Genomic DNA, 26,840 nt, shown 5'->3' on the forward strand with positions numbered 1-26,840 from the left:
TTAAACTCAAGAGGCCCCGAAAAAATGGGCTCCTATGGGTGAAACCATAGATTTATAAAAGGTGCGTTCAGCAATGTAAATCTGAGATGCGAGCTTGATTATCGAACGTGATCTTCGAACAATCCGAGTGCCAAGAATTAATTCCGAACACTACAGAGCTGTAAACTGTTCTTTATGATGTAGCGGATTGCTACATAATTAAGGAAATGTCCAAGACATGTCGGTAAAGGAGGACTCACTAAGGAGGCCAGACTCGAAGTGTTGTGGTCGGCCGTGGCGGTTCGTCTCGGTCCCACACTATTAGACTCATCAGTAAGGCCATGTAGTGGGAATCTGCCTTAGCCGCCCTGGAATCAATTTCAATCGTTATCTTATTTAAAAGATCTTTGCGTGACTTTGCTTATGCAAAATCAAGCGCGTCCCGTCATTGGACCTCTGGTGGCGGTTGCCACAATGGTTAAATTATAAAATGAAATTGTTTATTTTTATGAATAAATAAAAAATACCCTATTATTGAAAATTTCTCTTTCGCTTTACTAGAAACTGATAATACTCTAACAATACAAAGTCGACTCTAAGTCGACTCTGAGTCGACTATCTCTAACAGCACAAACATCGATATGTCGACTGTAAGTTGACTTTGCTAAGTCAGGCCTTTAGAATCGACTGTAAGTCATTCGATTTTGTATAGACGTCTTTCCAATGTCGACTTTAAGACGTCTAGTGCGATTTACGCTCACAAAGCTTAAATGTGGAATCGATTTCGTCCTTGTTGTTAACTATAATTAAACAAGGATGAATGCTGTTCATGAGCATTGTAGGCATGAATCGGACTATTGCCTAGAATGGTTGACTTAAAGTCGGCTTTAAAGTGGAACATTGTACGACTTAGAGACGTCTCCAAGTCGTCCAAGTCGTCTAAAGTCGACTTACGGACATCCATTTTTCAGACGTCTAGAAGCTATACTTGATTCAGAATCAACTTAGAGTCGACTTTGTGCTGTTAGGGATAGCTTCTAGACGTCTGAAAAATGGATGTCCGTAAGTTGACTTTAAACGACTTGAAGATGTCTCGAATTAGTATTCATAGTCGTAGATCGATCTGCGTCTGATCTTCATTTCAGGCGAGCTAGGTTTGAACCAAAGTTTACGTTTCACGCCATAGTTAATGTCATAAATATTTTTTATAAGTAAATCGCGTTTTAACCAAAACTTGAATTTCTCGCTCATTTGAACTACAAATTGAACCACAATTTATGATTGAGACAAGATTTAACTGAGAATCGTATTCACTCGTAAATTTTTAATAATGTGTGATAATAAGAAGAGACCAGTTTACTCTGAAACAAATCTAAACGAATATTATTAGGCACCAAGATCTATTCTGACCGAAAATGATCTTCACTTCTGCGTTTATATATTTGTATGATTTACATATCAGGCGATTTTTTAATTATTATTGTTAAATAGACAAATACAAATTATTTATTTTGTGATCATCTTATTTTATAAATTTTTACTTTACATATAGGCGACAGTAAAACAATTACAATCTTTATGGAAAAATATAAAACATTGTCAACGAGAAATATTAGTAGCAGAAAAACAATACCGACATCGATCCGGTGGCGCACAATTACAACCTGATGTACCAATTGATCCAGTAGTTGCTAATGCTGTGCCACATCTTATAATTGAGATACCAAATGTAATCGACTGTGACATTTCTGATAAAGAAAAAATTGATACAGAAATAATTAGCTCTGCCTAAAGATTTAATTTTTTTAAATATGACTGTAATACATTCAAAAAATTTAACAATTAAAATTATTAAATCTATTAAAATTATTAGATAAAAATATTCCTGAAATTATAAATGATGAATTTTCTAAGAAAAATGATACTTCTATTCCAACAATTATTACTATTGATATGCCATAGTATATATATGGGTAGGCAATGTTTTATTACATATATATAATAAAAATAATAGTGATTAATAGTGATATGTTAATTTTTAATTATTTATATAAAAATTGAAAACATAGATTGTAAGAAACGAGATATAGAAAATAATGATAGTACAGAGGCTAAGCGATTATGTTTTGAGAGGGAGGATGTCGGTATAAAACTTATTAATGATGCTGGCGATAAAATGTCGCGATAAATCATCAAGTGGGACGCGTACAAAATGATCTTCGCGAAACTTATCTTTACAATCACTGCAGTTGAAAGGGCACGATATACGGACAGAAGCTGTCCAAAATGAGGCGAATGCAAGATTGGATAGGTATGCGAAACTAAGTAAAAATGAGTATGAGATCCACGCTTTGAATATGGAAGCACGATATAAAGTAATGACAGAATATCATGCAGAAAATGAGCGTAAGTAATTCGAGATAACTGAGTTACCAAAAAAAGCTACTGAAATAAAATTAAAAATTCTCGAAAAAGAATATTGTGATATATTTAACAAAAAAAAACATTGAAAACATAAAAACATAAAAATATTAAATAAATATTTAAATTGCTACCAATATATAACTTAATTATAGTAGAATATTTAAATTAAGTTAAATTAAATTAAATTAAGTCATTATTTTAATATTAATTAAGTTATTATTTTAACATTTATTAATTAATAATATTTCAAATAAAATCTTATTATAATTTACTTTGATTATCTTAATTACGTAAAATAATTGAGAATTAATACTTGACGCGCAGCAATGTCTTCAAGTGGTTATACACGTATAGGATCGTTTGGAATTGGTTCGTCCAACCGAAATTCAATGTCATCATTTTCAGGTGCTTCATCATTAATTTGTAGACCTATATTGTGAAGGATCGCACAAGCAACAATAATATTGGAAACGGTTGGAAGGCTATTTCCTAAACCTCGCTTTAAACACGGAAATCTTTTCCAAATTTCAAAGACTCTTTCAATTATATTTTTAGCGCTTTTATGTGCTCTGTCGTTCTTCTATTACGCATTTTGTTGATTATTTACAGGTGTAAAAAGAAAAGTAGAAGCATATGCAGCATCACCTAGCAGAGAATCATAGATTTTTCGATCTAATAATTTCGTATATATTCTAGATGCTCTGAATATAGTTGAGTTATGTGTACTTCCCGCATATCTCGCTACAATATCCAGAAATTTCATATCTGGTCCTGCTATAGCCTATCAATTAATATTTCTGCATTTTAGGAATGTTTATACTTATTTATAATTTCCATTTAACTTTTTCTAAGAAAGATTCAAGTAGAATTAGAACTTTTATAATATTGATACATATGTATATATTTAAGTATATTAAGGAGTGCATACTTGCACATTAATGGAAAAATAAGTCTTTCTATTATGGAAGGTTTCTAGATGTGATGATCGTCCAGGTATATAATATTAACAATACGAATATGTGTTCCATCAATCGCATCAACGATTCCAGGGATACTCAGAATATTGCCTACTGTTCCCAATTGTTGAAATGTGATTTTATATACAAGTACACCAGCTGCTGTTGTTGGAAATTTAATAAATTGTCTATACTGCAAGACCAACAATCTTGATATGCGTTTTATAATTCCTTACAATTGATTATGACTTAAAAGATCACCGCAAATACATTTATATATACATATTCATTTTAGAAGATATTAAAGCAGTTTAACTAGCTGTGACACGCAAAGATTACTGTAAAAGATCACCAACAAGAGTTAAATCTCTTTCAAGATAGAGATGTTTTGACAAAACTGCGATTTGAATCGATTCAAATCACGATTAAAACATGAATTACTTTATTGAATAAAGAAATGTTGAAATAAGATTCAAAAATCGTGTATGAATACCTTGAATCATGAATCCGGCAAGCGTTTCTTAAAAACTATATTCAAGTGAATCAGATTTAAGAAGCATTTTGAAAAGCGTGGTTTGAGAAGCGTTTTGATATGAAAGATTGACTTGAATCTAGCTCAAATCAGATTCTTTTTAGGTTGAATCACGACTATGAATACGGACCTTATAAGTCATACAATGTCTCACTTTAAAGACGACTGTAAGCCGCTATTAATATTCATCAGCTTCAATTGGAATCCTGCAAAGTTACTAGGCCTGTTAAGTTAATCGGAGCTTGATGAAAGTGGCCTTAGGGCCGTTTCTACCAATTTTGGTTTTAACTGCAGTTTAGTGAAATTTCGGTTAAGATTAACTCTCAGTTTAATATTGATTGGTTTCTACGAACACTCTATCTAGAACGTTTAGCTAAACTTATAACTTGTGCGACATCACTTTAGGAAACTTAAAGAATATCGAACTGATTGGTTCAGCGTTTGTTCCAACAGACAATCTCAAAATTTATATTTTCCTTTATTGTCTTCGTAGTGTTTTATAATAAGCATCAAATAACATGATGAATGAAGGGAAGATAGCAAATGAACCACAACGTAAACGTGCTCAGAATTTCTCCGAAGCAGAGAAAATGATATTAATAAATTTAGTACAACAATATAAAGACATTAGAAGACTTACAGATTTTACAGACTTTACAGACTTTATGAATTATGTAATGCGCAGACGTTGTGCGTACAACAGAAAAATCACTCATTGTTATAAGGAATAATCCGATAGCATAAATGCGAAGTGTTAACAATAATTGTTCCATAGAAGATATTGCATTATTCCTATAAATGATCTTGTATATATTCGTTTTCTTAATGCTTAGAAATTTAATTATACAATAATTTTAACATACCGATTAGTAACAAATTCTAACTCTTCTCTTTGTTACGTCCAAACCCTTAAAAATTTAGTCAAGGAGACAATGAAGGAGATTGAAGAGGGTATGGAAGAACGATTAGACTCAATTTTACACTCGCAAAGACGAAACATCTGTGAATCCTATGCATCTTTTCGGTCCCAGAATATGGGTTTGAAAGAACGCTATGACACCTGTTCCGATGGACAGTGCGAACGTCGGTCCTACTTTTTGAGTCAAGGAACTTAATCCTTTTGACTCGGGATTGGACCTCGTGCGATCTCAGGTATTAGAGGGAAAGGAATGTAAGTGGTGATTTAAAATAAATGGAAGCTGGCAAGCTTCATTTATAATATAAAACTTACATTTATTTAAGGAAAATATTATTATTAATTACACGCGCGCGCGCGTGTGCGTGTGTGTGTGTATTTATGTGTGTGTACACGGGGAGATGTGTAAATGAATGGATCGAATGACAGGCCGATTTACTGTTTAGCTACTTAGTCTACAAAACCTCGGGTGGATATTATTCGATGATGATGAGGAGAAATGCAGTTTTCAATCTAATTAAATAAAAAGGTTTTTATTTAAAAATGGATCATAAATATTACTTAAATTATTCGAAATTATAAGTAGGAAATTTTTCGTTTTAATCCAATTGAGTTCAAAAAAGTTGTAACATAAACATAATTGAGCTATGTTCTTTTGATTTGTAGAAAAATTATAGTTAGTGAGATATATGTATAGAAATAGTTTTCATTTTAGAGTCTTCGTTAAAAATTTATCCAAATATACATTACATTGCAATGTTGCTGAAACGTTTTGTTGCAATATAAAAGCGGATATCTTAACATTGTTGGAATTTTGCAACAATGATTCAGCAACGTTTCGCAACCACCATTCAATATTGCAATGTTTCAGTGAAATAATTCTGCAATGTTTCTGCAATCTTTCTGTGCTGTATGGGATGTTTCCATATGTACAGTCATTACTCAGAAGCCAAAATGTTTTTAATCTCTGTAACAATTTGTAAAATCTTGCGCCGTAATATGTACTATATATTCTTAATACTTACAATGTTGCAGCGATATTACAACGTAATCTGCAACGTTTCTGCAATGTTACTGCAAGTTTCTGTACTGTATATACATTTAATACAAAAGTGCCAAAAACCATCATGTTTATTGAAGGTTAATATGTTGTACGAGTATTAAATTCTTTTTTAATAATTCACGAAATATTCATGCAATACAAACAAGAATTAGTTTTAAAAAATAAGGAAAAAATAAATACTTTTTTAATTACAAAAATGTACATTTTATACATATGATGGGTCATTTGTGAAAGTGAAAAGTGAACTTCGGAGTTTTATTCTAGTTAAAGGATACGCACAAATTAAGGCCGCCATAAAACTTGTTTTCTAGATGTCAAACTTTTTTTAGGAATAGAAAAGAGACCGACATTTGAACAGATGCTCTTTATAGTATTTCGAAGAAAAGGAATGCGCAAAACACAAATGATCCAAAGATGTGTATTAAGGATTAAAAAGTGATAAAAACAAAGTTATACGCAAATTAAATTTTAACTGGATGATATAATATACTAGTTAATATAATATAAAAATATTTATAATTAAATATTTATAATATTAGTAATTAGCTTTTTTTTATTACTTCTACGAACATACGTTATGATGTTATTAGAGATGTAAATGCAGAATGACGAAAAATATCAATGCGCAGTATCACAGAATGTTCCAAATGGATCAATACGAAAATGCGCGCACATCCGTTTTCCTCGCTCGTCTTCGTAGTTTGCGATGGGTTGGAAATGACTCCAGTCGTGAGCTCGTCCAGCATGTTCATTCCGAAGAATTATCGAAGATATTATTGCTCAAGATAATTCTTTTTACCGATTCGCGTTCCATTAAAACAGTTATCTTTATTTAGAATTTTATTGTTAGAAATAGAGTTTAATTGCGATGCAATGCATTCCAGCGTGTGCGAGAATGTGAGCCTGTTCAGTTGAATAAACATGATGGGGACGAGATACGCATCATGTAATTACATAATTTTTACTATATTATTTTCTGTCTGTTAAAGAAAGAAATAAATCTTTGTTGTATTTATAGAGATATATTATTTTAAATAATAAATAATAAGTATCTCTTAATTAATTTTAACAAATTGATATCATTTTTAAACATAAACAAACAATTTTTAGAAATTTTTAAATATTTTATAAAATTATTAAATTTTACAGATAGTCTAAAGCTTGCTAGTCTACATGACGCTTATCAACGATTACTTTATGGAACCCAGCCGATACCTTCTGGTTTTGACATCGCAAATATATTGAAATATTTTTCTCAAACCTTGCTATGTAAGTAATTGATGTACAAACGAATTGCATATAACAAATTTGTTTTATTTACTTTTAGTAATTATAAATTACAATTTGCTTATAATCGATCAGTAAATCTTCCCTTTCTCGAAATATTCTTATCAAGCTCTCTCTCTCTCTCTCTCTCCTTTATATTATAAGAAATTTTATGTTCTTGTTTTTTAACATAATAGCATAAATAATTTAGTAAATGAAATATAATAATAAATATTTTTAGGCCTATTAAAAGAATCATCCGTTTCGCCGTTCGATATGATCAAATCGCAACAGCTCGATGGAGAACGAATGGCTTTGTTCCCAAATTTAGATTACAAGCAGCTTTACAATGCGTTGACGCAGATGATCGACGTTACATCGTTGATCCATGTTGGCTTGCCAGGTTTGTCTTCATTATTCTATCGTTATTGTTAAATATGTTATTACATATATAAAATGGAAAATTAGAAGTGTTACTCATACTTGACTCTAGTAAAGTCTAAACAAAATTTAGTTACTTTTTTTAACAATTATCGAGAAAATAGCATGTTATAAAACTTAATTTTACGTATCTTCTTTATATGGTATAAATAAAAATATAAATTTTAATGTTACTTTCAATAATTATGGATTACAATTTGCTTATAAACAGTAAATTTTCTCTCGGAATATTTTTGTTAAGCATCTTAATTCTATGCACATAATAAATATAATTTACATTTATTTTTTAGCATTTGGGAAAGCCTTGCTACAATGTCTAGCGTGCATGCTGCTGTTCTTGGATCACGATCTAATCGACAATTTATCGTACTTAACTGCCAGTACGATATCAGTACTTCCCGTGGAGCTGCATGAGGAAATTGTCAATTATCTCTGTTTTTACATTTTACCGTTTACCATCAGTGAGTTTTTCCATTACATTTATATTTGTATCGGTATTATTCGAACTTGTGTATATTATATGATAAGCACACATTCTCGTCTTTCTAAGAGAGAATAACAGCTGCCGGGAGGGAATGTGAGTGTGGAAAGAAAATATTAGTATTTTACCGATAGGAGCTTTTCCATTAAGTAAAAAATTGGCTTGTCGGCTAAAAAAATCGATTGATAAAGCGTAGAATAGTGCGCATTTTATTAATAATTAATTTAAACATAAGCTTTAATTATCTGCATATATAGATACATGTATAAGCAGATGTAATAATACTTTTATTTTTATGAGATGACATTATCCAGATTAGCTTGCAGTTACATTTACACATTATTAAGATTTCATTATTATTGTAATACTTGAAAGCTAATGGTAGAAGAAGAAAAAGAAGAATCTTTTTAAAGATTTTTATTACAAATACTTTAACTTTCAGCAAGGAAACCAGAAATTGGAGACGAAAGTGCCGCTAGTCAATCAGTGGCCGCTGTTATAATGATGGTGTTTCAATATTCCAATAATCCAGGTATCATATATAATATAACGTATGTCATAGGAAAAAGTATAAAATTAATAAAATTTAATTCGAAATTATGTTAAGTAAGATAATTTGTGCTAGTACTTTTACATGCTTTTCTAAAAATCTTATATTATTATGAAAGTGTATATATACCCGAGTAGAAATTTTCGAGGGCCCTCCTCAGGCCCACGTATGGCTTGCCCTACTTCAGCGCAGGTACGAATCCGGGTCCGAATTCTCTTTTATTTTGTGTTTTTTAAGCAACAAAAAAACATGTTTTAAAGAAGATAGAAATGTTTTTTTGTTTAAAATATGTTTTTTTTTGTTGATTAAACAAAAGAAATATTATGTGAATATTTGAACCTTTTGTCATAAAAAATAATAAATAACTGATAAAATCAGTTATTTTTATTTATTATTGTTTTTATTTTATATTACTGCTAATATGTTTCTTGTGTGAGTGTCACTTCCGGGGCGAGTGTCACTCTTAGCCAGTTCGATCACTTCAATAGTCTAGCTGACTAAGACACTTGCTCCGGAAAGTCAAGAGGTTCTAAATTCGTATCCTGACTGAGGTAATATTTTTCGCAATAAAAGTTTCTTATTTGTAATGAAGGGGAGATTATATATATTCGCGATTGTCCGAATGTTTCGATTCGCGATTATTAGCATTTCAAGTTAATTGTGTTTTAATGTCCGAACCTTTCGGTGCACAGTCACATTTGAGATTAATTAAATTCATGAATTTTTTAGAATATTATATTATTCATAACTTCCAACTTTGATCGATCCTTAGGCGCTCTCTACTATGTTATGTTGTTGCATTAACTCGATCGGTTTCTATTTATTAATAAATATGTAAACAAAAAAAATGCTAAACAATATAGGGGAGAATTGCTAAATACTTACTGGTCGTCTAAATCGTACCTCATCAGTATTTTATATTATTACTTAATATAAGGGCAACATTTAGTAATAATAATATAAATTACATGAATGGGAATTACATAATATAAATTACATGAATTGATTTAATAGGAGAGTAACAGAAGCGTAAACTTCTAGAAGACAAAAATTGGAACAATAAAATGTTAAACAAGCATTTTACGCTTCTTTTACATTTTGATGTTTTAATTCATAATTCCGTTTAATAGTAATAAAAAAATAAATTAAGTGGTACGCATTCAGCAATTCTCTCTTATCTATACAATAAAGTATATCAATAAAAGAGTTAAAATTTTCATTTTTATTTACATAAATTTTTAATACCAACGTTTTCATTGGTATTAATTAAATCGAAATTACATTTTCATTGATGCATACTTGCAATATTAAGGAATTCCTTTGCATCAATTCTGCGGTGAACTTTCCGATATCTCTCCACTCTACTCTCCACTCGTGTTAAGTCTTGTTTTCTCTTTTGGCTACTTTCTATGAGAAATGAAAGAATGAATCTAAATCGAAGATGAATGAACCTGAAGAATGAACCTGAATCGAGAATGAACTTACCCTTACAATTTATTGATTAATTTTTTGACAAAGAAAATAACAAAACAGAAGCACATAAGATATATATCTTAGTTTGATCTGGCGTAAATCTGGCTTTCGTTTTCAGAAACTATTAAGGCATTCTTTAGTAAGGCCTAAGTCAGACTTTCCTTAGTAGGGCATATCGGCGTGTTCTCTGCTCAGGCACAAGTTGGTACATCTTAATAGGGCGGAATTCAGATATTACTTAGTAAAGCATAAGTCAAGCATTCCATAACAAGGTATGCCTGTGCGTTTCCTGTTTAGGCGCAAGTCGGGTATACGTTAATAGGGCGCAATTCAGGCATTGCTTGGTAGGGCACAAGTCGGGCATATCTTAGTAGGGCGTGTCTATTCAATGAATATTTCCCAATAAGGCCCAAGTCGGGCATATCTTGATATGGCATGCCTGAATTCTCCCTTATCACCCACATCAGGGGTTCCTGAGTAGGGCATATCGCAATGCTTTCTATTCAGGACCACATGATACGTCAGGTTGACTGGATCCAATTTTCTACTCGGGTATGTGTATTCATGCGAATAAAAATGTTAAATTTGTAGACGTATGCTACGAAAGAGAACATTTTCTCTTTTCCAGCGCATCATTGTCAATTGCTGGAGTGTTTAATGGCTCTGAAGCCAGGAGTAGTGAAAGACATTCTTTGCGTTATCGCTTACGGTACCGCATCAGCAAGAGCATCAGCTGCGAAATTGCTGTTTTATTATTGGCCTTCATTTAATCCAAATTTATTCGATCGCCGTGCAGTGTTAGTAAAATTTGCTAGTGAGTATATTAAACCTAAAATTATAATAATTAAGAAAAATATGAAGTACACTCTGGTGAAAAAATTTCGCTGAAATTATTCCACATTTTGGAACATTTCAGGGAAATTGTTGAAAATTTGTTGAAATTTCCCTGAAAATAAATTTTTCAGTTAACATACTGAAAAATCGCTGAAATTAAACTGAAATTTCTCTGAAGTTTTGCTGAAAAAAAATTTTCAGCTAAAAATCGTTGAAATTAAACTGCAATTTTTTTGAAATGCTGAAATTTTGCTGAAAAATGTTCCAAACGTGGAATGATTTTAGTGAAATTTTTCCATCAAGGCACTATGTATTGTAGTATCAACATATTAAAGCTTATTCTTTAATACAAACCATATAAGTTGTTTAATATCTAACTTTTATTTTATTAGGCTTTGTGACATGCGTTTTGTGTTAATGATCAGTCCGTTGTATACGAAAAATATAAATATATTATGTATTAAATATATCGATATATGTTTAATATTAGGCAAGAGATAATAAACAAATTTCAAGAATCATACAACAATGTATGCCATATAAAACTGTATTATCTGCGTTCCAGATGATTTCACCCCTTTCGTATGTCAACGAGATAGCTGTCCGAATGCCGGCAATGCGGAAGCTGCAAAAGTCTGTTACAATCATGACATTTCCATCACGTACGCTGTTGAATCTCCGCCTCCTCTTTATCTCTGCATCGAATGCGCGAATGAGATTCATCGAGATCATCCAAATCAAATGTTTTACGACATTTTGCATCCAATGCAACAGGTGTCCATGATTTGCGAGAACAAGGTGAACATGTTGACTTTGAGAGAATTCAAGTTTGTTGCACATAATGTACAGTGTCGCTGAAATATTAAAAATTTTACTAATATTTTTATTTTCTGTTTTTAATCAGAACTGTAGAGGGACGGATAAATCAGCTATCAGTGTTTGCTTTTCGACAGAATGCGCAAGTTACAATGGAAATCATCCGATACGATATTGTCAGCAATGTCACAGTATTCGTCATAACAATCGTCGTGGCGGTGATCACGTTTATCACATGGCGCTTCCGCACATTTCGCAGCTGGACCCGCAAGCGCAAACTTATATGGTTCAAGCGATTGTCAGGCAAGCTGTAACCGTAATCATAAGTGAGAGATAATGCAAGCTCAGCTAGACATGGTATTTTTGTTTTGCAGTTTGCTCAGAGAAGCTGAACCGATAAGTATCGATAGCAATCGGGACACAACAGATATAAATGCTAGTACTAGCAATAAGGGTGGCATAGGATTCGTAGGAAGTAGCAGTGGCGCAAGTAGCGGTGCTGGCGGTATCGGGAGTACGTTCGGTCATTGCGACCCTACGAGCTTAGAGGAACGACAGCTCCTCGGCAGATATGGCGTATGGCTGCTAGTGGGACTTTGTACCCCTAACGAAGATACCCCGGTTGAAATACTGGGCCGTTTATTATCAATGTTATTTCATTGGTTTCATGTCACTGCCTACTGTTTCGATGGTATTGAAAAAAGACTTATACACCTTATCTTTTCTGTTGGTAATTTAACACTTTGCATATATACACTTTACTCAAGTAGACGTAGAGAGCCAGACGTAGGTAGTAGCGTGGTATGTCGGCTAAATATGTTGCCAATATGTACAAGATGTAAGCATCCTCTGTATACACACTGTACATGTAAAATATATGTTGTTAGCCTTCATGTTTTGTCTCAAGAAAAACATTATGTCGATGTTTGAATATATCTGTTTCTGAAATTATAAACCAAAATACACCTGAAATATTTAGCCGAATTTAATATATTCCGTTGTATGAATTAAACAAAAAGAAATATTCGAGATTTCATTGATAAAAATTGCATGCAATGTATCAAGGATATCAGCACACAACTCGACACATATTTGAAATTTGCACTTAAATGTCGGATACTTTGAAAAATGTAGCATTATTGCATGCCAAATATTCGGGATAACAATAAATGTCAAATCTGTTCATGTGTTCCAATCGTGTTGTATGTCGTTGATAGTTTAACGATCAATCATAATAGCATTTCTATATCAATTTTAATACTTTTGTCTTTTCATAATCGATTTCTCAATCATTTCAGGGCAGGCGGAAAGCGCGCTTGAGAAGTTAAAAACGGAGTACGTTTGCGACTGGCTCTCCGAAGTTATGAAAACACACTATGAAGTATTCATTTCCTGTCTTCTACCACATCCTGCGGACTACGTCAGGGTCGGAGGTCATTGGTAAAGCAGAGATTTGCATTTTTTCATAAAATATGTACATAATATATGTAATTTTGATTATATTTATGAAATTTACAATGAACGACATTATTTGCGATTAAATTACGTTGACAAAATTAATATCAGTTATTGTTCTGCTAAAAGGGAAACCTTGGCTTCTCGGACATCACATTTAAAAGACGGACTGCATCGACTGTTTTGTCTGGTACCGTACGAAGTGATAACGCCTGACGTATGGGATTACGTGATGCCTCATTGGATGGAAGCAGTGGTAAATGACGTTCCAGAAAATGAACTTCAGGAGCTAAAGATAATATTGAGGTATTCGTTTTATTTCGAGAAAATCTTTACATATTTCGAATTTTCAATTCACACGAAAAATATTTATCATTTTATGTTGCAGCAAAATCTTGGACCGGGACATGAATTCTTTAGGATTTGACGTGAAGAAAATGTATAACTTTATAGCAAAACGGTTCGTCAATACGAGCGCTAAAGTGCAAGAACAGGCCCTTCACTGGTTGCAAACGCTTACTATGCTGGAAATAACATTACCCTTGGATCAACTATTTTCAATATTTAGCAATGGAGTAGCTGTTATGCAGTCGATGAGCTTGGCAGAGTCAGAATTAAAGCCAAGCAAATCTACGAAGGAAGATGATGTAAACATTACATGTATGTAATTATAATTATTATCTGTACTGGTTAACACTGTACCTTAATCTTTTGCCGAAAGAATTGTTAGCTTTTATAAAAATTAATTTTATTTTTAATTAAGAAGACTCCACTCGCGATTTATTATTTAGAATTATAAATTTGTTGTATAATTTTAACTCTCGATTACATGGATCGTTTGGACTCGAAGAGAAAATTTTTTTGGACGAAAGTATTGTTGTTATGAAGTTTCAAATATTGTGTAGGTAAAAAAACTTTGAACCTTCTTTTATCAATCGCCATAAGAGGTTCGCTTGCATTCTGTACTTCAAACAATACACTTAAAAACTTAGAAATATGTTGAGGAGCACATAGGCACGGTTTTAACATATTTAGGTCCCATAGTGGAAAATGATTCGGGGAAATCGACACCACTTTCCGATGATGTAGTGCCAACACCAAGACACATAGAATTTTTGACGAACGCGGAACTTAATTTATCTTGTTGTATTCTCATGCTTGATATATTATTGAAACAGGTGAGATATAAATCTTTAAAAAAGTTACTTATATATTAATTATGTATAGAATCTTTTTTTACTCACTTTTATGTAACGAAAACAAAATAAAAAAATTTGGTTTTGGAAGATGGAACTTCAAAATGTAGACAAGCATACTGGAATTAATACGCGGGTTTGTCGAGATGCTTGCCATTTAATGAAATCCATAGTTGCATCCAATTGGAACAACTCTCACATCTGCGATAATACTTCAGACATCGAATGTTCTTATTGTGAGTCAAGGGTAATCTGGCACCAACTATGTCTACAATTGATTACTTACATGGCATCAGAAAATCCGGCGTATCCTCCCGACGTTAGTTGACTTTATAATTTTAATTTAATTGATAATTATTATACAATATAATTATAATAAAATATTGTGTTATAAATAAATGTTTATAAATAATAACTTTTTTTTTTCGATATTAGAATGTTTGAATTATATGTGAAACAGGAGAGAAAATTGACAAGTTTTCATCTTTTTCAGACAATCGTGGATGAAAACGCGGATGATAATGCTCGTAAAAGTTCCCCGGAAACAACAAAGAAGGGTGATTCGAAACCGGATGTGGTCATCAACATGCCCGTACCAGAAATGCATTCTGTCGGCGGGGTCTTAGTTCATATGCCACACGTACGTCTCTTAATAAATAAACTCTAAAATGGCAAATCAATCTTTCGATCTCGGACGCTAATAATATATTTGATGTTTGTCTCATTGACAATTACATTTCCGTGATTTTATTGAAAAAAAGAAAAGGGATACGAAAAGAAATTTATTCTTCAATGAGATAAACATCACCAAAAAAAAAAAAATGTTATTTCTAATATGTCACTGCGTATTACACAATCTTCCATTAATAAAGCAGCATGCTACTTAAAACTGTCTTAACTGTGTATATGTGTCCGTATGCGCTTCTCTCTCTCTGTCTCTTCTTCTACGACACGGCCTGATCACAAAGACACGGTAGGCTAATCTATGTTGTCGGAATAGCTATTTTGATCGTTTATGTCAGTTCTTCGAACAGATTATGACAGCGACAGTAGAGACAGTTTCGGAACAGCTGGACCTCGCAGCTATCATGCCAACGGAGAAGATTATGTCCGCCGTCGCGAGAACGGTTACACTGTCAGAAACAGACGTCGGTGAGCCAATATTCTATGTACATCACAACTTTTCAATAATTATATTTAATTATAATATTATATAAATGCACATATAAATGCACGTGTATACATATGTTTTCAGCTACCGCAACAGTGAGCGTGGCAAAACCACATCTGATTGGCGAAAACGACGAACCCGTGAGTTTAAGTCCAGAAGCTGATTCGGATGACTTTTGGCATACCTCCGTAGGAAAGTTTCGTTTTACGATAGAAGAACTACCGGAACAACTTCAATATATTCATAAATTACTGAAGGTACTAATACTATGACTGTACTACAAATTACAATGCTTGTGAAATATGCGCAGAATTACGTAATTATTATTAATTTATTTAATAATTACCCGCTGACTGTAACTATTTAATCAGTTCGCACGTCATAATATTTATAATCCTATAACTTATAAGAATAAATTTTACAATTGTCAAAACTATTTAATTAAAATGATTAAAAATTACTTTCGAAAAATTCCATTTGCAGGAGATAATGACCATCGACAAACCGGACATTCTTTACTACATGCTGCAGTGCTTGAATGTAATGTGCTTGTATGGTGACGCGTTTAATACTGCAGTGAAGGATCATCAAGGATTCTTTATATGGTGCCAAGAGAATTTATTAATAAAAAAGTATGTATTTAAAAAGTTGTATTTTTTACAGAGGTGATCAGAACTTACACAAGTGTGTAGCTTCAGTTAATCTTCTCAATCATTTATTATCCTTTACAGTTTATGGGAACTCTTAAACGCAGAACATTCGCATATAGCACAAGTGACCGTTCCGTTGTTATTGCATTGTGTAACATTACCCTGCGGCACCGACACTTTCTGGCGGCTTGTACAAGAAGAATTTCACAATTCCGATTGGCGCGTTAGATTCGTCGCGGGTAATCACATATAATATGAATAAGTTGACTACTTGATTTATTATTATTCTAATTTTGGATCTTTCTCACTTTTAACATAGTATATTTATTTTATGTTCCTTTATCTATTAATTTATTTTGTTTTTTAATTTCTGTTAATTTTATTTTTCTTAAAAATTAATTGATTTAAATTTTAAAAAATTGATATTCTATTATATTTCAGTCGAACGCGTTACATTAATTGCGAGATTTATGGATTCAACGCCATTGCGGAACATATTAAGTCTTCAAGCTGCATTAGCAAATGCGTTCTGTTATTTAATAACAAGTATGGATGACAATAATGTGTACGTTGCGCAGCGTGCTACCTTGTACCTCGGTACTATTCACGATACAGCAGTTAGGGTAAATTTTGTTAGGTTCTTAAAACGTCTTAAAACCTATCTTGAAATTGATTTTTTAAAGATCTATCAATGTTTTCTCAATATTAGAGTATTTATTTATTGTTTAATATCGTACGTAATTTCTGGGTTTTGATAAGAAAAATAATTCCCCACGTTCAAACTGTTATTTATAATTTTATTTCAGTCGTTAATTTTATGCCTGGAAACACAATTTGATTCCGTAATAGTAGACCGGCCAATGGTATTGCAATCGCTTTATCAGCTACACAATAGTCTTAGCGATCGACGTATCTTAACGTGGGAATTTTTCTTGAATCGATTTGATACGTTATTTCTCGAGGCTCAAATCAACTTGGAGAAATCGGGGGATGTGACTTATTTGCGCGGTTAGTATCATCCTATTAGTGGAAAAAGTATAAATATTATGACATTTCACGCTATGTATTACATTTAAAAAATTGTGTTGCTTGAGTAAATATATCGATGTTCTGAGTGAGCTTTTCTGCTATAGATTTAAAAAATACGGATATGAATAGCGAAATATTTATGAAGAAATTACATCGCGCACATGAAGCGTTATCTCAGTCTGACGGTAGTGGAACAAGTTCCGTAAAGACACTGAGTGCGAGTTTTGGCACAAAATGGCCTTACAAACGTACGATGTCCGCACCCGCGTCGATAATACCTCGACAAGACACTAAGCAAGGTACGTACCCTAAGCGTTCCCGTTTTTCTCTAGTCCTTATCCCTATCGCCTTTTCGCGCACATCACAAACTATGTCGTACACTGTGTGTTACTTTTCTCCTTTTGTTTTCCGCATCTTTCACGCAGAAAAGGAAAAGGTGTACAGCCGACAGTATTCTGCGCCGATCTTGAAAAGGAAGAGCTCGAGATTCGGACTGGGTCAGTTGTTGGGGTCCACCCCGCCTAATAACAGTATTCCAGGTAGAGTAGCGTGTGTTGCCTGCGTAGCTATAGACAAGACATAAATGTACGCAAATATGTTGCTCGTTTGTATTACACGGATGTTAACGCAATCAACTCCAGATGGATCGTTCGAATAGGTCGAACGGTAAGTAGCAAGTCGCAAAATTCGCAGAAATGCTTTAGCGATGTCTGTTATTAATGTATGTTTAAAGATGTGAAGATTATTGCTTTCGAAATCGTAAAGTAAATTGAGCAAGTTATGAAAGGACTTATAAATTGCTCTTAAATGCATGTTTTGCAACGTACAAGTAATAATAAAGATTTAAAAATAGTGTTATCCTCTTTTATCTCGTAAAATAGATTTGATTGAGCAGATTTTTTTTTATTTACTGAAAGCAAGCTCAAATTGTATACTTTATATAATAATAAAAAATAAAGTTCTTCAGTCTTGCATAATCTCAAAATACAGCTTTGAATTAATAGTTTTCTTTGTGTATCGTTTTAATTATGCCTTTGACATAATATGTAATGTGCATGCCTTTCTTTTGTTTAGTGTAAATTTATGATTTACTTAGCATATATTTATAATTAATTCTTTGAATTGTAAAAAGTGACACAGATAGATAGAAATATAGTTAACATTAATATTTTTACTTTGTAGATCTTATTTCTTCTATTTTTGATGAATCTTATAACTATAGAACGTAATTAATATTGGAAAACTTTGCAGATGGTCACATACATTCATTGAACATGGTCGACGAAGCTAGTACGTTGCCAGGATATACTCACAAAATCGTGGATCTTGAAGAAGCAGATAAAGAAACTATGCATTTATTAGTCTTCCTCTTGATGCAATTTCTATCGAGACAGGATCAGGTAAATCATCAACCTATTAAATCTATCTTCATATAATACAAAAGAAAAGAAAGAAAGCTTTCGATATACATTTAACGTGAAATATTTCAAAATTACACAAACATTTTCTCGTTCAATTTTATAAATTAAGATTATTCAATCAGGCCTATCCGACGGATGAGAAACCAATGTCAAAAACGCAGGGTATAGTCTTGCGGCACTTATATCTTCTGTTGGGATACAATCAGACTGAGCGCACTTTCCATACGACTCCGCAACGTTTAAGGTGAGATTGCCGTAACATTATATTGTATTAATTATTATTACAAGTAAATATTTGAACTATATTAATAGTTTAACAGCTCTCGAATACAACGATGATTGTAAAAAATATTGTAATCAAGTAAATGAAACAATTTCCAGTTTTTTCGATTAAAATTATGTATCAAATTTTTATATCAGAGATCTCTTACATTTTTGTTTCTTATTATTTTAATAAAATTGATAACAATAGAATCATTATAGGTTGTCGCCAGCGTTTAACGTCTTTATTGCTAATTTGCCACAACTATTAGACCAGAATCATGTAATGGGTTGGTTGATGACGCCATCAGTTTTGGCGATATTACAATATTGCCCTTGCCCTCCGCAATCTACACCTCCAACTGATCATCAACCACCGAACTACAGCCTTTGGTATTTAGAGCCACACATCAGGCGGTCTTGGTTGATGTCTTTGCTTGTTATTTTATACAAGGTGAAAAGCTTATATGAAAAATAATGAACATATTATGTACACATATAAATTAAAATTTCCAAAATGTGATTTCTTTTTAGAAAACCAGTATGATAAGCATAGAGCTATGTATCTTTGCATGTAACTATACAAGGATATACGAATTTTTGCGCGAATTGATTATTACAGATTAATTCTCACATTAATAATTATAAATCGTTCTTTTAGTGTCAGTATGGGCAACAGCCATGGTGTAATCAGCTTCAAGCATTAGTGAAGATAGTTTTAAATACGCTTAATACTCAGCATCATCAGTGTAGAAGAATACCAGCGACTATAGTTATGGGTGCACCGCCTTCGAGATCTCGTGGTAAGAATTCAAACAAGCTTAAAAGATCGTATCTCGGAGAGTAATTATAAAGCGGTATATCCTACAGATGTGTCTCAACCCTCGCTCGGAGTAGAACATGAATTGACGACGAATACAGTAGGAGAAATAGATACGGAAACTCCACCGATGCGTGCACCAATCTCGGTGCATCAACGCAGTCCTGGAGGGATGCACGGGCAAATGGAAACTCATTGGGAAGAGAATAATAGTCCAGCGTGTCGTTATTTCAACAAACATTTCACCAGGTCAATAAATTTGTAGCCGTACTCTTGAAATAGTTGACATCTTCTTGAATTGTACGAAGAATTGCAGAAAAAGATTATTAGTTAAATTAAAGTGTAGATGAAAATAATGTATATTTTATATAATAACAATTATTAGCATTTTTTCAGAAGAGATTACTTATTATATAATTTTTATACGTACTTAGCGATCAATTACTTTACTGTTACAGTATTCTTTTTAGATAATATTTAATAGGCGTGTTGAATTGTGTTAACGTTATTACACGCTTCTGCATTTATTTACGTAAGTGGCATGTTATAATTTGTCGCTATTGCGAATACTTTTGCAAAGTTATTCGATCAATGCGGATGATACGGAGTCCGAGCTGGCAGCGATTCCTGAGAGCCCAAAATCTGACAGCACCTTACATGGCAGCAGTGGAGGATCCCTTGGGGAATTAGAAGAAACGGTTCCCAGAAATGCATCTCTTCAAGAACCACATATGTCGATTGTGTTGGACGGGACGGCTGAACCGAACAATCGAAATATTAATAAGCCAAAGGCAGAATCCGTGACGAAGCCTATATGGTTCTTAGGTGGAAATGAAGATGAAGTTAATCAAGTAATTTTTTTTATTATAAATCAATCTGCATAAAATAATTAGTGTATAATAGCAAAAAGAATCAATTTTAAATAAAGTCAAAACATTCTCAAATTTTTACGGCAAAATAATTGACGAAATAATTGAAATTTGTTGAGCGAATTAAAAACATATGATCACTTGCTGCAGGGAAATAAAAGCGGCCCTCAAAAGAAATGGAGTGTATATGAAGGAGTGAAAATGATGGTAACAAGCACATTTCTCACTGGACAACAAGAGCCTCCAAGACTTTTTCCTAGAACAGCTATGCCGACCAAAAATGGCAAAGGACATTTACCTTACAACGGAGACTCATCGAAAACATACGAGTTATCGAGTGCTTTAGCACTTGCTACCAGCATATCTCATATTCAAAGGTAAGATTGAACATCTTTCTAACTATTATTCAATGCAACTTTCTAATAATAATACACTACAAATAATGCAATACTAATAATAATACATTTATTTTTAGTAATATTAAAAATATTTATATATCTGTTATTATAAACTTTTAGACCTGAATTACCAAAGATGAAGGATAAGGAGACAGAAAAGAATAAGGCAAAGGAGAAAGAAAAGGAAAAGGAGAAAGAGAAAGAAACGGAAAAGGAAAAGGAAAAGGAAATGGAAATGGAGGAGGTGAAACAAAAAGAAAAGGAGAAAGAAAAGGCGCTCGTTAAAACTGTCGGGACTATCAATAATATCGAGCCTCTGAACGCTAAACATTTAGGTAGACAGAAACATGTGGAACAGATCACAATTACAGCGACATCGCCGATTTCACCTTGCCAAGTAATTACAGTGACGAACAGCGATAATTCGAGTTCACCGGCATTGAGTTCTTCTATATCATCGCAAGTCATAAGTATAGAGAATGGACAGCAAATAGGTGATCCTCCTACTGGTCCGCAACCTTTAATGACTACTCCGACCGTTGAACGATTGCTTCCCATTGGTACAATAGCTCGAGCGACTGGTAAGCAATTCGTATTATTATTTTATTAATTAATAAATAAGATTCACAATTTCTTATTAGGATCACGAGTTGCTGCGCAACGTGTGTTAAGATGCGAAAATACATATGGCTCTCCAGAATCACCTTTGTCAAAAATGGACATTTTAACAGTCAGTAAGTAAAAATGATTTAAAGTGATAAAGAAATAGATATTTGATAACGCGAGCAAAGTAAAATGGAAGGAAAGTTGTCTGATCTAAAAAAGATTGAAGTTAAGTGTAATTTTATAGGTTCCTCATTTGATCAAGACAGTGAAACTTGTATGTCCAGTGATATTACGAGTCCGCATAGCGTTTCCCAGTTGGAATTTCCAACGCCGGAACGATTACTGCCGGTTGGGCCTCAAAGAGATTTCCCCAGCTTAGTCGAGCGAGTACGTCAAGCTCTCGATATTTCAGATGTCGAAGGTTTGTATGCACTAATCCTGGGTCTTGGTGACAAGCCGATAACAAATATTCACGCGTGCATAATGTTTTAATAAAAGTTGTCACAATCAGAAACTCCGAAATATTTCTCTTTTAGATACTAATAATAAATTGAACGAAGATGTAAAACGTGACATTCATGGTATAACACTCACGAAACAGGATAGTGGAGCATCTGATAATGTGGTAAAAACATTATTTATTGATTCTTTTATAATCCCGCGTGATTTACGAACGCGCGAAATAGATACTTATTTTTTTTAAGCAAAATAAATTTGTAAAAATAAAATATCTATTTATTATGCACAGTCAACATCACTCGTACCAACGTGCAATGAAATTAATTCGAGTAGATCGCCAAGTCCGAGAAGACTAATTAAACAGGTGGCTTTGGAATCGTCTCCTCCAGCGATCGATCCCGGAGATTTCGTCTCGAAGATAGCAGATCATGATCAGAAGATTAAGTCGAAGGATCAATTTCGAATTCAACGTGACAGAGCACGGAAAATCACTGCTATAACGGATCAAGATATGATTTCTCACGCGAGACGAATGGAATCCTGGTAAATTCCTTATGTTATTAGTACTTTTATAACAAAATTGTACGGATAATACATATTATAGATAGCACATTTTAATTTGCGTATATTTGTCTCGATAGGTCTGGCCCACAAGTCCAACAAAATTTAGATTTTGTCTCTCAACAAGCGTGTCATGCGGATTTTAATTTAAAGCAAAGTTTATTTCGCATCGGCGACGATTGCATTTACGATAGGTATAATTTAATATATTAAATGTTATTAAACCAAATTATTAGCATCTCACTGAACGTGATTTGATAACATTACTACAGGTGTCCGGAGTGCGGAACGATAAGGGAAGAATATTCTGATGAAGAACTTGGGTTGTGTATAATAACTTTGGGAACGTTTATTCATCGAGAGCCATCCTTAGCGGCACCGTTATTACCGGAAATACTCGGCGTGGTTACCAAGTAAATATTATATTTTATTTTACCACATTTTTAAGCTAATGAAATAAAGTATTAATTGTATTGCTTGTGGGTACTAGGGTTGCTCTTAATGCAATGTATCCCTGGCAAAGCGAAACGAATATGCACCTTCCAGGTAGTGCGGTCAGCGTAGCGCATCAATTTCTCAGATGCGTTCTTCACCAATTAGCACCTAATGGAGTATTTATGCAAATGTTTCAGACTCATTTAAACGGTAAGAATATTATATTGATAGACTAATAGAATAATTTTTCTAATTCTGAAATTTTTATTATAAAGACTCGTCTACACGTAAAGGGCGCAGACGCAAAATAAGCGCAAGACGCGTACGAATGTTTAAACATTGTTGTCGTCGATACAAAGAGATGGTGAAAAATAAACTGCTGTGATTTTTTTATATCTGCTAGCGAACGTTTTAATATACAGTTGTGTATTAGGATACACAAAGTTAATGAATGTACGAGTATATATCATACGTTCTTCTAACAGATTTTTCCCTATTGATCCATTATTATCACGTCCCTCATTATTATCAGGAGACACGGTAGTGTCTCGATAATAATTTTCCTTGTCCATGTTCTACTAAGGATCCAAACCGTGTGTAATCGCGTATAATATAACCGCGCCAGCAAAAACAACTGGTATAACGTGGGCGCAGCCGTTGAAAATAAAATTAATTTATTTCCGTTGCGCCGTTACGCCACGACACTACGATCTGGAACAATTCTCTTGAGCCTGCGATTGCGCTTTTACGCCTGTTACGCCTTGTTATGTAGACGAGCCTTAAGAGTGTATACTATAAAAGGTTTTCTGATCATTGTCACGTATATTTTACGAATACAGCTGTTATCTAACATCAATTTCTCTGGAAAATATTTCGAATAATAGTAAGTTCTTTTATTGTTATCTATTGTTATACATTCTATTCTTTCAACTTGCAGAAACGACAAGGTTGCAGTTTTTCAAAAGCGTTGCGCAAGCCTTACTCGATTTTAACGAGTTAAATCCAATCGCGCCATTGCAATTGTTGCTTGAGGTAAGAAAGTAATTTAAATGTTACGCGTAAAAAGTAAATTCTTAATTGTTTTTGTAACTCGCTGAGTGTATTTTTTACGTTAGAATGTATTAAAAAGAATATTAATTTTATTCCTGTAAAATTTTTAGACGTTAAACATGAAAAAGTCATTGCCTCTGGAACGGCTGCCAATAATATTATATAATATAGCATGTTACTTGGATTGTTTGCCATTGGAAGCAGGATTGGGTCCTGCTGCGGCCACATGGAGTGGATTACTGACACAATTTGATGGATTGTTTCGAAGACTCGTTCTTATACTTCCTTCCATCGAGGATATTACTCCTCTCTTACGAATTATGATTTCAATATTAAAAGTTCCAGGAATTCAACAATCGAAGGTACTTTAATACAATAAAATTGCATAAGATTCTTCTTTCTTGTTTTCGGATTACTAATTAAAAGAAATTAATGTGTAATTTATTTATTAATTTACTTAATCAAATTAGCATCTCAATTGTATCTCAATATTTCTTTAGGGAATGCTGGATCCATTCTCCAAAATATTAAGTTACGCTATACAAAACTCAACATTGCAATATAATTATTTAACGGACTTGTGCTATTTGTGCCATAGAGGGTTTATTCGTGATCGTGACAAACATTTTTTTGGAAGGACGATCGTATTCGAATTAATTCAGGCCATTAAATTTAAAATTACAATACCGGACTCCAACTTTTTATTATTGCTTCAATTTGTGCTCCAAGTAAGTAATTGTGTAATATTCATAACATTATGTCAAGCTTTTCCATTTGAACTTCGGATATAATTTAATTAGTCTGTAATTAAGAACTGACAAATTAAAGGGATATTAATAATAACGTGTAATGCAGGATATTGGAGGATCCTTGCCTAATAGTGTCATTGCAATGGAAAATAATATTCAAACAGACATGTCGCCGATCTATAATACGAATGCCTCTGAATCTTTAAAGAATCAGTTATCGGATGTCCTCGAATTTTTAACTGACTTTCATACTTTAAGTAAGATCAAGGTAATACATCTAATACGCACACGTGTGCTAAATCAATCGCTATTATAGTTAATAAGATTTTGCGAAATTTATTTTCCTCGTCACTTAAAGAACTTTTCCTTTCTCAGAGTTATAGCAAAGGTATGCAAGCAGGATTAAACGAGGACACGATAGGCGGGATGTTAAAGTGTGGCCTTGCTCAATACGTAGCTTTAGAAATTACGAGAGGCAACAATAGAGAGAACAGAGCCGTAGCACGTTACTTGCCGTGGTTATACACCGTACCGTCTATACAACAAGGGTAAGCTATTTTTATCACTATTAGTCATCTCTATTGTATTTTGTACCATTAATAAGATTTTATCTAATTAATACAATTATAGAAGCTAATTGAATTTATGTAAACGTTTTAGAGCTCGCGAATACGTCGATTGTATTGGCCACATCAGACTCTTATCCTGGCTGTTACTGGGATCACTTACGCATATAGCAATGTATACTGGCAACAATAACAGTCATTCTCATTCAACGGTACCGTTGGCGCAACCGATACCTCAAGAAGTATCTTGCCACATCGCAGATCACATACAAGTCATTTTCTCGGGGTTTCCTGAACAATCAAAAACCTCGGTCCTTCACATGTCCTCGCTCTTCCACGCGTTCATTCTTTGCCAAGTATTTATATCTTAGATTATAATATTTTTAATACAGGTTGTGAAATATTACACGTATAAGTTCTACTGAATTTGCATTAAGGAAACATTACGTTTTGACTTTAGCTTTGGACAATGTATTTGGAAGAAATGTCGAAGAATAATGCAACAAACAGCGAAAGCCATAATGTTACCATGAATATATTGTTAGAATTTTGGGGGAAGATAACGCCATGCATTTTGCAACTCGTTTCCTATTCGAAAGCTGTGAGTACAAAGTATTATTCAATATTATTTAAGTTCTATCTTCTTAAATTGGCACATTCAAAATAAACTTGAAGCAACAACATGAAGAAACAATTGAATTTTTAGCTCTCTGAAATGCTTAACTTGCATTTCTTAAGCTTGTTAGAGGCCTTATTAGAATGCGGATCGATCCTGTTGAGCAAATTACTACCTCTATGGAATGCTATATTATTTTCTTATCATGTTCAAGTAAGAACAGAATTGGAGATAAAACAATCGGAACAGTAAGATAAAGTACGGTGACCAATTGTTGGCTTGTTTCATTTTTTAGCTACCAGGACACTTACAAATGCGGTTGCAAAATTGCCGCGATTTCCCACCGAATAAAATGGCGGAAAATTTCGTTACTAATAGAAGAGAATCAAACGAGATACTCTTACGATGGTTACATCGTTTACAGTTTAAGATGGGCCAAATAGAAATGCAATCTTCTACCGCCACGCAATTCTATTCCATTTAAAAAAAAAGAGAAATGTAAAAACGAGCTTTACAAAATTTTATTTTATGGAATTGAAAAAATTTCACATTGATCAAATATATGTCGAAGATATAAAACGAGACATATATAAGAAGTTGTTCTTTAAATTATAATAACTATAAATAGTTTTAATAAATCGTTAAATTTAAACTACAGTATTGAATTTTTCAAACACTTTTTATTTCCATAATCCAATTTCTAAATCATCCTTCCAAGTTTCTATATTTTGTATTTGAAATAACGGTAAATTGATATGAGATCTGATTGAAAAATAATTTTTATTGAGCAATAATTA

The 26,840-nt window shown here is 33.1% G+C and overlaps 1 protein-coding gene across 2 annotated transcripts; it reads left to right on the top strand.

Moving 5' to 3' along the window:
• The first annotated feature begins 6,585 nt into the window (after window positions 1-6,585).
• LOC108750697 (protein unc-79 homolog) lies at window positions 6,586-26,622 on the top strand. 2 transcript variants are annotated; one of them, XM_018490361.1, is made up of 47 exons: window positions 6,586-6,816; window positions 7,020-7,139; window positions 7,378-7,539; window positions 7,868-8,038; window positions 8,501-8,590; window positions 10,710-10,895; window positions 11,481-11,713; window positions 11,820-12,034; window positions 12,106-12,461; window positions 13,030-13,171; window positions 13,316-13,492; window positions 13,575-13,846; window positions 14,222-14,364; window positions 14,474-14,701; window positions 14,876-15,022; window positions 15,405-15,534; window positions 15,638-15,810; window positions 16,037-16,185; window positions 16,285-16,442; window positions 16,645-16,826; window positions 17,010-17,211; window positions 17,337-17,531; window positions 17,658-17,771; window positions 18,484-18,632; window positions 18,776-18,897; window positions 19,137-19,368; window positions 19,576-19,717; window positions 19,785-19,983; window positions 20,315-20,585; window positions 20,754-20,980; window positions 21,122-21,582; window positions 21,643-21,735; window positions 21,852-22,028; window positions 22,144-22,232; window positions 22,356-22,609; window positions 22,708-22,821; window positions 22,900-23,040; window positions 23,118-23,272; window positions 24,000-24,094; window positions 24,223-24,474; window positions 24,613-24,840; window positions 24,968-25,129; window positions 25,237-25,409; window positions 25,522-25,783; window positions 25,888-26,028; window positions 26,134-26,256; window positions 26,339-26,622. In XM_018490361.1, the coding sequence occupies exons 1-47, from the start codon at window positions 6,792-6,794 to the stop codon at window positions 26,525-26,527; spliced, it is 8,421 nt and encodes a 2,806-aa protein (XP_018345863.1). In that variant the 5' UTR covers window positions 6,586-6,791; the 3' UTR covers window positions 26,528-26,622. The 2 variants fall into 2 exon arrangements, with proteins under 2 accessions (XP_018345863.1, XP_018345862.1); XM_018490360.1 differs by lacking the exons at window positions 6,586-6,816; window positions 7,020-7,139; window positions 7,378-7,539; ... (2 more) ...; window positions 10,710-10,895; window positions 11,481-11,713 and having other exon boundaries at window positions 11,989-12,461; window positions 15,417-15,534.
• Window positions 26,623-26,840: the final 218 nt, after the last annotated feature.

Source organism: Trachymyrmex septentrionalis, unplaced genomic scaffold, assembly GCF_001594115.1.
Source record: "Trachymyrmex septentrionalis isolate Tsep2-gDNA-1 unplaced genomic scaffold, Tsep1.0 scaffold37, whole genome shotgun sequence".
Lineage (NCBI taxonomy): Eukaryota > Metazoa > Arthropoda > Insecta > Hymenoptera > Formicidae > Trachymyrmex > Trachymyrmex septentrionalis.

Coding starts and splice junctions, on each gene's coding strand:
- LOC108750697 (XM_018490361.1), top strand. CDS start 6,792: ATGATGGGGACGAGATACGCATCAT. Junction 8,591..10,709: donor TCAATATTCCAATAATCCAG/GTATCATATATA, acceptor TCTCTTTTCCAG/CGCATCATTGTCAATTGCTG. Junction 20,586..20,753: donor ATGAAGATGAAGTTAATCAA/GTAATTTTTTTT, acceptor CACTTGCTGCAG/GGAAATAAAAGCGGCCCTCA.